This window comes from Magnolia sinica, chromosome 15 (genome assembly GCF_029962835.1).
Source record: "Magnolia sinica isolate HGM2019 chromosome 15, MsV1, whole genome shotgun sequence".
Classification (NCBI taxonomy): domain Eukaryota; kingdom Viridiplantae; phylum Streptophyta; class Magnoliopsida; order Magnoliales; family Magnoliaceae; genus Magnolia; species Magnolia sinica.
In genome coordinates this window covers 11,564,773-11,577,774 of record NC_080587.1, presented here as the reverse complement: position 1 = coordinate 11,577,774, position 13,002 = coordinate 11,564,773, and the positions used below count along the sequence as shown (strand labels likewise).

Sequence of the window (13,002 nt, the reverse complement as noted above, 5' to 3'; positions counted from 1 at the left end):
AAATTGAGGATGTTGAAAAGTAAAATAAATTATTGGAAAAAAGTTGTGCTAGGGAATCAGGCGGCGGAAATATGAGATATTTTCGCAAACATCTAGGAGATAAACATAAAGGAAGAAGGGTCAGAATTATCAGAGGATGACAAAGCGCTGAGGATTAGATTAACCCGAGCTTACAGGAACCCGCTAAAGGAGGAAGAAATCAAGTCGTGTCAACGTTCTAGAGCGATATGGCTCAAAGAAGGGGGCAAAAACACGAGGTTTTTTCATAGCATCACAAATTGTTCGGGCTAAGGGCAACACGATTAGCAGCATGGTGGTGGATGGAAGGAAAATAGAAGAGAGTTGTGTGAGGCAGTGGTGCATTTTTATGGAAGAATGCTAACCATGGAATGGTGGTAAAGGCCAAAGTTGGATAATCTAGATTTCAATAGGCTATCAGGTGCACAGGCTGAGTTGCTTGAGAAACCCTTTATTGAAGAGGAAGTCAAGGCATCAATAGAAGAGACAAGCATCAGCCCCAGATGGCTATCTAATAACTTTTTTGTAGGTATTCTGGGATACAGTAAAAGGAGATATAATGAGCTTTATGGCAGAATTTCAAAAGGGATCAGCTGTGAGCAAATATTAGAACGTCCTTTATTGTCATTATTCCTAAGGTGATTGGATTTGAAAGCATAAAGGATTTTAGACTGATAAGCTTGATGGGTGGTCCTTATAAGATCCTAGCAAAAACTTTAGTTACCACATTCAGGGCAGTTCGAAGAAGCGTCATTTCTAAGAATCAATGTGTGTTTGTTGCAGCAAGACATATACTGGATTGTGCCCTCATTGCTCACGAATGCATTGACTCTTGCTACAGGGAAAGTACGAAAGGTTTAATATGTAAGCTAGATGTTGAAAATGTTAATGGCCATGTTAATTGGGGCCTTTTGGATTGCATGCTAAGCAAAGCAGGACTAGATTCGGTGAGAAGTGAAGGTGGATGAGGGAGTGTACTTGGTTAGCAAGATTTTCCGTCCTCATCAATGGCTCTCCTAAAGGTTATTTCAAAACCTTGAGAGGTATTCGGCATGGGGAATCTCCTATCTCCATTTCTTTTGTGGATGTAGTAGAAGCCTTTGGCAGAATGTTGGAAAAAGGGCAAGTGGGTGGCTTGATTCGCAGGTTCAAGGTGATGCGGACACAGGTGCATTCAAGGTGTACCAACGAAGAAAGCGCCAACCACAAGTGCCGTCCTTGGGGATAGGCGAATATTGAGGAGCTGAAGACCTTTCACATGTGATTGGACATATAGAAGACCCCACTTAGGGAAGACACATGTGAAAGAAGATTGGAGAAAGAAGACCGAGCGCCCAAACTTTCCCATATTTATGTTATTTGCACATTTTTTAACTTAGTTAGGGGTCTTTTAGTAATCTTATATCTTTATTTGCTTATCCTAGGGGTATTTTAGTAATTTTATGTCTTTATTTGCTTATTTAAGTGGGGTAAAGCCCTAAACACGAATTTCAACTAGTGATTAATGAAAAGCAAACCCTTTGGTTGCCTCCTTCCTCTCTTCTCTCTAATGGTGCTTCTTCTCTCCCCTTGATCTTCTTCTTCTAATTTCTTCTTGTGCCCCTCCAACTTCCTCAAGGTAATAACTTTCTTTCTTCTATTTTTCAGTTTTGGCTAATTCCTCTTCGATCAAAATCTTGAGAACCGATCTAAACCCTAAATCCCCAAATTCTCAAATCCCTAATCCGAGAAACTTCTTGGTTTTTCGGACTAGTGATCTTCATTGATCGATTGGGTGTGACCATGCAAGATCGGGAGGTCTCATCCCTCGCCGGATCCAACCTAAGTAGTAATTGAATTCCATACTCCATGGTTGTAGTGATGGCCCGCTCCATTGCATGTTTCCTTTATGATTTTCTCAGTTATGATGATTACTGTTAGAATTTTAGATCATTTATTCCTTTTATTTCCGCTGTTTAATTATCTCCATGAGCATGCATCATAATTAGGGCTGTCCTGCGTCAAATTTGGTATCAAAGCCTAGGCTTGCATGGTTTTTGTCTAGATCGAGTTATCAAATTAGGGTTTTGATTTTTTTAGGTTTAACTTAGGAAAGTTCCAGGTTTAGAAAGTTTTCAATTTTAGAAACTTTCCAATTTTAGAAAGTTCCTAATCTGGAAAATTTTCAGATTTGAGTTGTTTCCTGTTTCAACTTAATTGTGTCAGTTCATAGTAGTTTTGCATTCATCGCATTCATCTTGAAAGTCATAACACCTAGTAGTCTAGTTAGGTAGAGTTTGGTTCAAGTCTTCATTGTATGCCCACGAGAAGAGGTAGAGGTTTCGGACTTCAACCTACCATGAATAACGAGCAGTTATCTGAGCAACTTGCTCAATTGATACAAAAGATAACCGCTCTAGAAGCGGGTCAAAGGCGTGAGTTTGCCCGCCTTGAGAACCAAATTACCATTACCATGACTAAGGTGGAGCAACTAGAGGCGTCCCAAAAGGAAAACCCCGCTGTAGGGGAAGATGCGCACTCCCAAGTGGAAGGAATCATTGAAGAACGTGCTGCCACACGTGGTGGTAGTGAGGATAGAGATCGTGGTAACGGTTGTGGTGTGGTGCGAGAGGCACGAGCCACATATGGTCATCAAGACCGTTATGATCCAGATGAGCGTGCGATGAAGAGTGTGAGAGTTGAGGCCCCGAGTTTTGATGGACGCTTGGATCCCAAGGCATTCCTTGACTGGGTTGCTGACATGGACCACTACTTTGAGTGGTATGGCATGTCGGAAAACCGTCAAATGCGGTTTGCTAAGATGAAGCTTGTGGGTCAAGCCAAGCTCTTCTGGACCAACACCGAGCGTAGGATAGAGAGAGTTGGTAGAGCCCCTATCACACATTGGTATGAGATGAAAGAGAAGTTGAAGGAGAAGTACCTTCCTCTCTCATACCGTCAAAGCTCCTTGACCAATGGCAATCCTTACGCCAAGGGTCAATGCCTGCCGCTGACTACATCGCTAAATTTGAAGAGTATGTGATGCGATGTGATATCCGAGAAGACCCTCTAGTAACGCTCTCGCGTTTCAAGACGGGCCTTTGTGTGAATCTTCAGCGCGAGCTTATTACTCGGCCCTTAACGGACTTAGATGAAGCATATCAAGTCGTGCAGGAGTTAGAGCAATATCTGAAGGCTCCTGTCGTTCGTCGTTTTGAGTCCCGAGACTCCAGTGCTAGATCTAGTTCCCAAGGAACTAGACCTAATATTGGTAATCAACCTAGGGCACAGGCGACCATTCCGCCTAGGCCTAGGGAGGACAAGGGCAAAGGGGTTCTTGGTGCCGGTCCTAGTAACATGAGCCAAGTGAGGTGCTATGAGTGTGGCAACCTTGGCCACATGTCTAATCAGTGTCCTACGAAGAGCCGTGGGAGAGCCTTAGTTATAGGCGAGTCCCACGAGGGTGGAGATGACCAGGGTGATTATGAAGTTGAAGAGTATCACCCTGAAGGAGGACTTACTGATGAAGAAGTGGATGGAGAAGCAACGCTTGCAGTAGTCAGGCGTGTGTTAGCTCAGTCTAGAAGTAGTGCTGACTGGCATCGAAGCACTATCTTCTACACTATTGCCAAGTGTGGTGAAAAGAATTGTAGGGTGATAGTGGACAGTGGAAGTTGTCAGAATGTGATTTCCACTAGCACCTTAAATCGCTTAAAACTGAAATCCACACCTCATCCAGACCCGTATAAAGTTTCTTGGGTTGACAAGACATCCCTACCTGTCACCCAGCAATGTCTAGTCCCCATCGAGTTTGGGTCATACAAAGAGTCCCTTTGGTGTGATGTTTTACCTATGGATGTGGGACATGTTATCCTAGGTAGACCGTGGCTATTCGATAATGATGTCACGATCTTTGGCCGTTCAAATGCATGTACTTTTATGTATAATGGTAAAAAGATCAAACTTAATCCCATGTCACCTGAGAATACACTAGGGAAGAAGAAGGATGAGAAGGCAAGTGAGCCTAGAAAAATGGGGAAATCCAAACCTAAGTCTTTACATATAATCAGCGCAAGAGAGTTTGAAAAAGAGGCTAAGGAGGATTCTATGGTGTATGCCCTTGTGGCTAGAGAAATTACACCTGAGGTTCCATCAGAGTTGCCCTGTGAGGTGACCTCAGTCCTGAAGGAATACAGTGATGTATTTCCTGAAGACTTACCGAATGAGTTGCCACCTATGAGGGACATACAGCATGCCATTGATCTTGTCCCAGGGTCTACTCTACCGAACCTTCCTCACTACAGGATGAACCCTGCAGCGCATGCAGAGTTGAAGAAGCAAATTGATGAGCTTCTGCAAAAGGGTTTCATCCAAGAGAGTATGAGCCCGTGTGCCGTGCTCGCCCTTCTTGACGCCAAAGAAAGACGGCACGTGGCGCATGTGTGTGGACAGCCGTGCCATAAACAAAATTACTGTCAAGTATAGGTTCCCTATACCTAGACTTGATGATATGCTTGATATGATGGCCAAGTCTACTATATTCTCTAAGATAGACCTCAAGAGTGGATATCACCAAATTCGTATACGCCCAGGAGATGAGTGGAAGACGACGTTTAAGACGAAAGATGGGCTATATGAGTGGTTGGTCATGCCATTCGGCTTGACTAACGCACCCAGTACTTTCATGCGGGTGATGACACAAACTTTGAGGCCGTTCATGGAAAAATTCCTAGTGGTGTACTTTGACGATATTCTTATTTATAGTACCACTAAGGAATCACACCTTGAACATTTAAAGAAGGTCTGTAGTGTCCTTAGGAAGGAAAAGTTGTACGCTAATCTTAAGAAATGTGCATTCATGTCTAACCAAGTTGTGTTCTTAGGATTTATAGTGTCATCTGAAGGGATGCGAGCAGACCCTGAAAAAGTCAGGGCCATAGTTGAGTGGCCAGAACCAAGGAACATTCATGAGGTGCGAAGTTTTCACGGCCTAGCAACTTTTTATCGTCGGTTCATTAGGGGTTTTAGCACGATCATGGCTCCCATTACCGAGTGCATGAAAAAGGGAGAGTTCATGTGGTCTAAAGCCGCCGTCAAGGCTTTTAAAGAAATTAAGGGCAAGATGGTGGAAGCTCCTGTCATGCATCTACCTGACTTTTCTAAAGTCTTTGTAGTCGCGTGCGATGCGTCTGGTGTCGGTATAGGTGGAGTGTTGAGTCAAGAAGGACACCCAGTGGCCTATTTTAGTGAAAAACTGAATAAGGCAAAACAAAAATACTCCACTTACGACAAAGAATTTTATGCGGTAGTGTAATCCCTGAGACATTGGCGACACTACCTCCTACCGCAAGAATTCGTTTTGTTTTCTGACCATGAAGTTTTGAGATATTTGCATTCTCAGAAGAAACTCAACCCAAGGCATGTCAAGTGGGTAGCGTTTCTTCAGGAATATTCGTTTGTTTTGAAACACAAGGCCGGGGTTGAAAACAAACCAGCGGATGCCCTTAGTAGGAGAGTGGCGTTGCTCAACTCCTTGAGTGTAGAGGTAGTCGGATTTGAGCAACTAAAAGATGAATACCCCATATGTCCTGATTTTGGGGGTACTTACGCGTCGCTCTCTAGTGACCAGCATATTATGGGTGAATATGTTCTTAAAGATGGCTTTCTTTTCAAGGGAGACAGACTTTGTATTCCCCGTATGTCCCTTCGTGAATTCCTCATCTGGGAGCTTCATTTAGGAGGGATAGCTGGCCATTTTGGTCGTGATAAGACCATTGCCCTCGTGGAAGATCGTTTATATTGGCCCTCAAGCGAGACGTAGCTAAAGTTTTAGGGCAATGTCGAACATGTCACCGGCAAAGCAAAGAAAGCAAAATACCGGTCACACGCCATTGCGTGCCACATGCTCCGTGGCAGGACATTAGTATGGACTTCGTGCTCGGGCTTCCCAAGACTATAAAAAAGCACGATTCCATTTTTGTCGTTGTGGACCGTTTTTCTAAAATGGCGCATTTCCTCCCATGTTCGAAGACGTCGGATGCGTCTCATGTTGCTCGTATCTTTTTTGATGGTGTGGTGCGTCTCCATGGGTTACCTAAAACCATAGTGTCTGATCGTGATGTTCGATTTACTAGCTATTTTTGGAAGACACTGTGGCACATTATGGAAACTCGTTTGCAATTTTCTACTGCTTACCACCCACAAACAAATGGTCAAACTGAAGTGGTAAACCGTAGCCTTGGAAATCTTCTACGTTGTCTAGTGGGTGAACATGTTAAGACTTGGGACCTAATTTTACCAAATGCTGAACTTGCTTATAATGGGTCAGTTAATAGATCTACAGGGTTGAGTCCTTTTGAAATTGTAAGTGGTTATAAACCTAGAATGCCCATAGATCTCTTACCTATGTCTGTTACCCAAAGGTCTCCTGAGTCAGCCGATGCATTCGCACGCCATATTCATGATTTGCATACACATATTAGACAGCGGTTAAATAAGAGCAATGATGATTATAAAGTTTCAGCTGATTCTCATCGTAGAGTGCAAGAATTTCAAGAAGGAGACTATGTAATGGTGCGAATAAGGCCAGAGCGATTCTCTCAAGGATCAGCAAAGAAATTACAAGCGCGTAGTGCTGGACCATTCAAGATATTACAAAAGGTTGGGTCCAACGCGTATCGGGTTGACCTTCCATCTGAAATGAGCATTAATCTAACTTTTAATGTGGAAGATCTAGTCCGTGCCTATACTCCCATTGTTGATACATCGTCCCTTTCATGGCCTTTTTCTGAGTTTGCTACCCAACCCCTTCCACCCCCTCCTCCACCCATTACCCATAAAGAAGCAATTGAGGAAATCTTGGATGACGAGATAGTATCCACGAGAGATAGGGGTTTCCAAAGGTATCTTGTCAGGTGGAAAAACAAACCATCGTCTGAATCTACGTGACTGTCGGGCGACGCATTGCAGGGTATTGATCCAGATCTACTTGAGCGCTACAAAAGTTTCAAGTCGTCGGGGTCGAGTTTTTCTCACCCGAGGGGAATTGATGCGGACACAGGTGCATTCAAGGTGTACCAACGAAGAAAGCGCCAACCACAAGTGCCGTCCTTGTGGATAGGCGAATATTGAGGAGCTGAAGACCTTTCACATGTGATTGGACATATAGAAGACCCCACTTAGGGAAGACACATGTGAAGGAAGATTGGAGAAAGAAGACCGAGCGCCCAAACTTTCCCATATTTATGTTATTTGCACGTTTTTTGACTTAATTAGGGGTCTTTTAGTAATCTTATACATTTATTTGCTTATCCTAGGGGTATTTTAGTAATTTTATGTCTTTATTTGCTTATTTAAGTGGAGTAAAGCCCTAAACACGAATTTCAACTAGTGATTAATGAAAAGCAAACCCTTTGGTTGCCTCATTCCTCTCTTCTCTCTAATGGTGCTTCTTCTCTCCCCTTGATCTTCTTCTTCTAATTTCTTCTTGTGCCCCTCCAACTTCCTCAAGGTAATAACTTTCTTTCTTCTATTTTTCAGTTTTGGCTAATTCCTCTTCGATCAAAATCTTGAGAACTGATCTAAACCCTAAATCCCCAAATTCTCAAATCCCTAATCCGAGAAACTTCTTGGTTTTTCGGACTAGTGATCTTCATTGATTGATTGGGTGTGACCATGCAAGATCGGGAGGTCTCATCCCTCGCCGGATCCAACCTAAGTAGTAATTGAATTTCATACTCCATGGTTGTAGTGATAGCCCGCTCCATTGCATGTTTCCTTTATGATTTTCTCAGTTATGATAATTACTGTTAGAATTTTAGATCATTTATTCCTTTTATTTCCGCTGTTTAATTATCTCCATGAGCATGCATCATAATTAGGGTTGTCCTGCGTCACAAGGTTAATAGAAGTAGTCCTCCAATCTCTCATGTACAATTTGTTGACGATACAATTACTTTTACAAGGCAGATCCAAAGATGGTAGATAAGCTAAGAATGGTAATAAGATGTTTTGTAGTGGTGTCTATGCTTAGTGTGAACATACAAAAGAGTTAAATGTTGGGGATTAGGATGATAGGAAAGGAAGTGGGGCAGTTGGCTAGGGCATTTAGATGTAGGACGAGGTCCTTTACTTCCTCCTATTTGTCTCTTATCTGACAGAAGACCTACAAAGCACTTGTAGGACAAGGTGGTAAAAGGGTTTGAAAGGAAATTATCAACCTAGAAAAGCAAATACCCATCCATGGGCAGTTAATATAAAGCTTATCAAAGCAGCTCTCTCAAACATCCCACTCTATTTTGTGTCTAAGTGACCAAAATCAACGCTGACTAGATTGGAAAGACTTAGAAGGGATTTATTATGGCAGGGATCAAAAAAGAAGAAAAGGTTTCATCTATCATGTGGGAGAAGGTTTGCAAGCCATACAATGAGGGGGAAGCAAACATAAAAGATCTGGAGGTAATGAATGTTGCTTGGAAAGAGGTGGTGGAGGTTTGGGCCGGAGGACGACTCTTTTAGAAGAGAGGCAATGACAGTTAAATATGGTTGCGAGGCTGGGGGATGTTAGGCTGGAGATTCCTCGTTACATAGAGCATGGGTGTTGTGCAAATGTGTTTCAAGTATGAAAGAAAAGTTCAAGGAGGGGGTCGGATTTTCCACTGGGAATGGGGAGAATGTTCGATTTGGAAGGATGCGTGGGTAGGCGGGATCCCCTTTAGGCTGTGTTCCAAAGACTGGCGCGCTTAGTGGTGGATAATGACATCCCTGTCTCTAGGTGCTCTATGGTTAGTAGCAATTCAATGGTATGGTCACCCCTATGCCAAAGGGATTTAATGGATGAGGAAATAGAAGACTTAGTGGAATTCCTAGATGTAATTCATCATTATAATTCTTGGTTCGATTGCTCTATAAGATGCTCGAGGCTCCGCAAAAGATTGTTAGTCAGGTCTCAACTTCTATGGTGTACGTAGGCGGGATCCCCTTTAGACTGTGTTCCAAAGACTGGCGCGGTTAGTGGCGGATAATGATGTCCCTGTCTCTAGGTGCTCTATCGTTAGTGGCAATTCAATGGTATGGTCACCCCTATGCCAAAGGGATTTAATGGATAAGGAAATAGAAGACTTAGTGGAATTCCTAGACATAATTCATCATTATATTCCATCTTTGGGGGAGGGGCAATATGGTATGGTAGGAGGCCAAGTCTAGCCAATTCTTAGTTCGATTGCTCCATAAGATGCTCAAGGCTCCGCAAAAGATTGTCGGTCAGGTTTCAACTTCTATGGTGTAAAAAAAAAAAAAAAAAGAGTATTAACCTGTGTTAGGAGAAATCAGGTCCTAACTATTGACAATCTTCGAAAAAGAGCAATGATCATCTTCAATGCATGCTTGTTGTGTATGGGAGACGATGAATTTGTGGACCACCTGTTTATTCATTGCCCGTTCACACATGTGGTGTGGCCTAGCCTTTTCAACAGACAGTGTCCTGGGTGATGCTAGACATAGTAGTGGATCTGCTTAGGGCTTGGCACAGGATGAACCTTGGGAAGAAGGAGAGGGTTGAGTGGAGATTGGCGATGTTGGCCGTAATTTGGATAATATGGGGGGAGAGAAAGGGAAGATGTTTCAATAATATCAGTAACTCTGCACCTCAAGTTATTCATAGGGCTAAATCTTCTGTCCTTCGCCTCTAAGGTGTGGGAGTATTTCCTATCTTTGATCAGCATTGGGTGGGCCATGCCTAAGTTTGTGGATGAGCTTCTGCGGGTGTGGCATAGAGGAGTTGGTAAGAATCGTAAAGTGCTCTGGCAGCTTCTCATCATGGCTATCCTTTAGACGATTTGGGGAGGGAGGAATGCTAGTTGTTTCCAGAATGTCAGTATGGGCGTTAATCATTTTGTTTCCGAATGGCAGTCCATGCTAAGGATTGTTTGCTTGAGTGGGTTGTTCTGGTGGCTTCTCATGATTGCTTGGCGTGTTCTACGACTAGCTCCACTCGACATTAACCTTTCTCCTTTACCTAGGCTCGCATCCAGCTTGCTCACCACTTCAGGATGAGTTTCCAATAATGTCTCAAATATTATTGCATGCAGTTTCAAAACCCATCATTATACTAACTCAGCCTTTGGACTAAATGAGAAGAACCTATTTTGAGGCCTATGAGCTCATGTCTCAAACAAAACATCTACCACATAAAGAAACCAGTTTTCAGCATCAAGACTATATCTGGGGGGGCCTCCTGTGGATAGATAATGCACTGAAAACTTTGCCTATTGGACGATCCCAACCATTGGGTTGTTGTCCTGCAAATGGATGGTTGAAAGGAAAACATTTCTAATGGCTGATATTCAACCAGAACAAGTCTAGCAACCGGTGGTTGTAATTGGCGAATGAAAATTTTGGTCCATCACCCATATACGGGGTAGGGGGGAAATGCCAATTATATGGGTCAAGCATTGTATTTTATAGTACCTCCATACGTAACATGGATGGCCCCTCCACGTGTGATCTTATTACAAACTAGAACACATTGCCTCATTGAACAAAAGCAGTGCAAAGAGTATTAGACTAATGTTTATGGGCTTATCAACAAGAGTGCAAGGAATAGACAAATGGTCAGATGTCAACAAATATACCATGGATATAATGTCCTTCCCAAAACATCACTGATATTTTTCTCATGTTTGCATTTCATCCACATCAAAACACTTAAAGCTTTAGTCATTTCTATAGAAGGTTGGCCAAGTCAATCAAGCCAAGGCATACATAGGGCAATTTTCAGAAAAAGAAGAAGAAGAAGGCATACATAAGGCAACTTGGGTTCAGGTCAACCCAAACCCGACTGACCCAACCCAAGTTTAGGTTGGGTTAGGTTGTCAAGGTCCTCGGGTTGGGTTCGTGTAGCAAATTTAGGTTGGGTTAGGTCGGTTCGGGAATAAAAGGTATTCAATAATGTAACGGTGGCTGTAACAGCCAGACTTGTAGCCAGTACAACAGGCCTTAATGGCCATTAAGGCCCTGTAATGGTCAATTTTTTTTAAAAGGAAAAAAAATGTATCAGCCCCGTATGAGACCATTACTGTATTAGACTGTTATGGGCCCATTACAGCCGTTACAAGCCCATTATGGGCCATCTTTCTGTTTTTTTTTTCAAAAAGGGCTTTACAACATGATGCCATATATATGACGAACCGGGCCGATGAGCCTGTAATGTTTTCTTTTCTTATTTCTCTGTTTATGACTATTTTTCCCTTTACACTAAGGGTATTTTAGGTCTTTTGCCATTCACTTATTATAAATAAAGAGAGTTGAACGCTGTTGCTTCTCTTCCCAAATCCTCTCTCCCTTTACACAGCCCCGTATCACATAATGGCTCCCACCGTTACTGTTACGTACTAACCATTACATAACGTTTTTTAATACCATGGAAAATCACATGTATTTGGGTTGGGTTATGTCTGAGTTGGGTCGATTATAGAGGACTTTGGGTTGGGTTCAGGTTAGGCACCTAGTGCAAGAATTCAGGTAGGTTCAGGTGGCAGGTTCGCTCAAGAAGTCAGATTGGGCTCAGGTTGACGCTCAACCCGACCCAACCAGGCCGAATTGCACCCCTAGGCATACCTGATACTCCATCATTAGCAAGTTACCGGACAATATTACATACCAAGCATAAGACCATCTAGATGATGTCTAGTATTAATGGTTTCACATGCTCACTAATATCTGCGTGTCATATGGGTAACCAATAAAGTTTTCTTGAAAGGACCTTGTAATGTACTAAACAAAATGACCAATTTCCTCAACAAGAAAGAGACCCAATCACTTGTCAAAATAGCTAATCATGAAAAAAACTTGGAAGCACAACAATTCATCGCACTAACCTCCTGCAATCCTCTGTTGAAGCTCTGTCAGAAGCTTAAGGTTGTCTTCGCCGACAAGTAAGTGCTGCACCAATAACTCCCTACCACCATCTCCATTATTTCCAGTACTGAATGAGACTGTATTCCAAAAAAAAAATGGAAGGAAATTTTGCATGAAAAAGAAAATCCAAACTTATAAATTTACTCTTTCAAACACCACATAATTAGAGAAAAAATATCCATCGAACGAAAGAATCATCTATGCATTTTCCCATAAACTCATATCATCATAGGAATAATGAAAAGGTATTGGTATTTAGAGACAATGTTGGGTCCAACTGGTTGGACCATAATTTTGGTCCACCCAGCAAATAACTTCCACCTTTCATGTGTGTGTCATCCAACCCGTCGAATAGGTTGGCCTAATCACTGGGATTATTTTTTGCAAAAATTAGCCATATCCACTAACCGAGTACCACACTTGCATTTACTTATTTATCAACATCTAAACATTGTTTTCCATGGTGTCACACGCCTAATGAGTTGATGGGGCTGATATTTGCACAAGGTGATCCTCATGGTGGGGCCTACTTATTGTAAGGGTTGGATTTCCCACCAACATTATAGGTTGGAAGCTATTCGCTGGGTGGATCGTAAATTATGGTCCAACCAGTGAGACTTGGAACCTTCTCTAATATTTATAAGCAGCATTTAAGGCAGTTGTGAGAGATTCAAACTAATATGGAAGTTCCCTTGAAAATGGAGGACCCATATGCTACTCCAGTATCGTGGGTCATACTCATGCATGCATCCACCATATGCATCACACATATATACAAAATCTAGATTGTCCTAATTATGGACTCCAAAGTCAAAGGACATGGCCTAAGATAATACTAACTGTTCAACTAGTGGTCGAATATAAGCGCTTAAATGATCAACTGTCCAAGCTCAATCAGTAACTGTCCATTTCGGTAGGATGGTTTGAAATCTTGGCTACTTTGATCAGTGTGAATTTGAGGGCCATGCCTGATCCATGCTGCAGCTCACAATTTAGAAGGTCAAGATTTAAATTACATGCCTGGCGCATTTACACTGGATAAATGCATGAGAATGACCAACATCTCTAGCAACATATAATATAATTCCT

General features: G+C 42.4%; 1 protein-coding gene across 1 annotated transcript in view; it reads right to left on the bottom strand.

Annotated features, from left to right (window-relative positions):
- Positions 1–13,002, bottom strand: part of LOC131226652 (rhodanese-like/PpiC domain-containing protein 12, chloroplastic) — a 42,247-nt gene that overhangs the window by 10,478 nt on the left and 18,767 nt on the right. Inside the window, exon 2 of the mRNA XM_058222260.1 lies at positions 11,874–11,990. Within this exon, the coding sequence (XP_058078243.1) occupies positions 11,874–11,990 (117 nt within the window). The remainder of the gene's footprint in view (positions 1–11,873; positions 11,991–13,002) is intronic.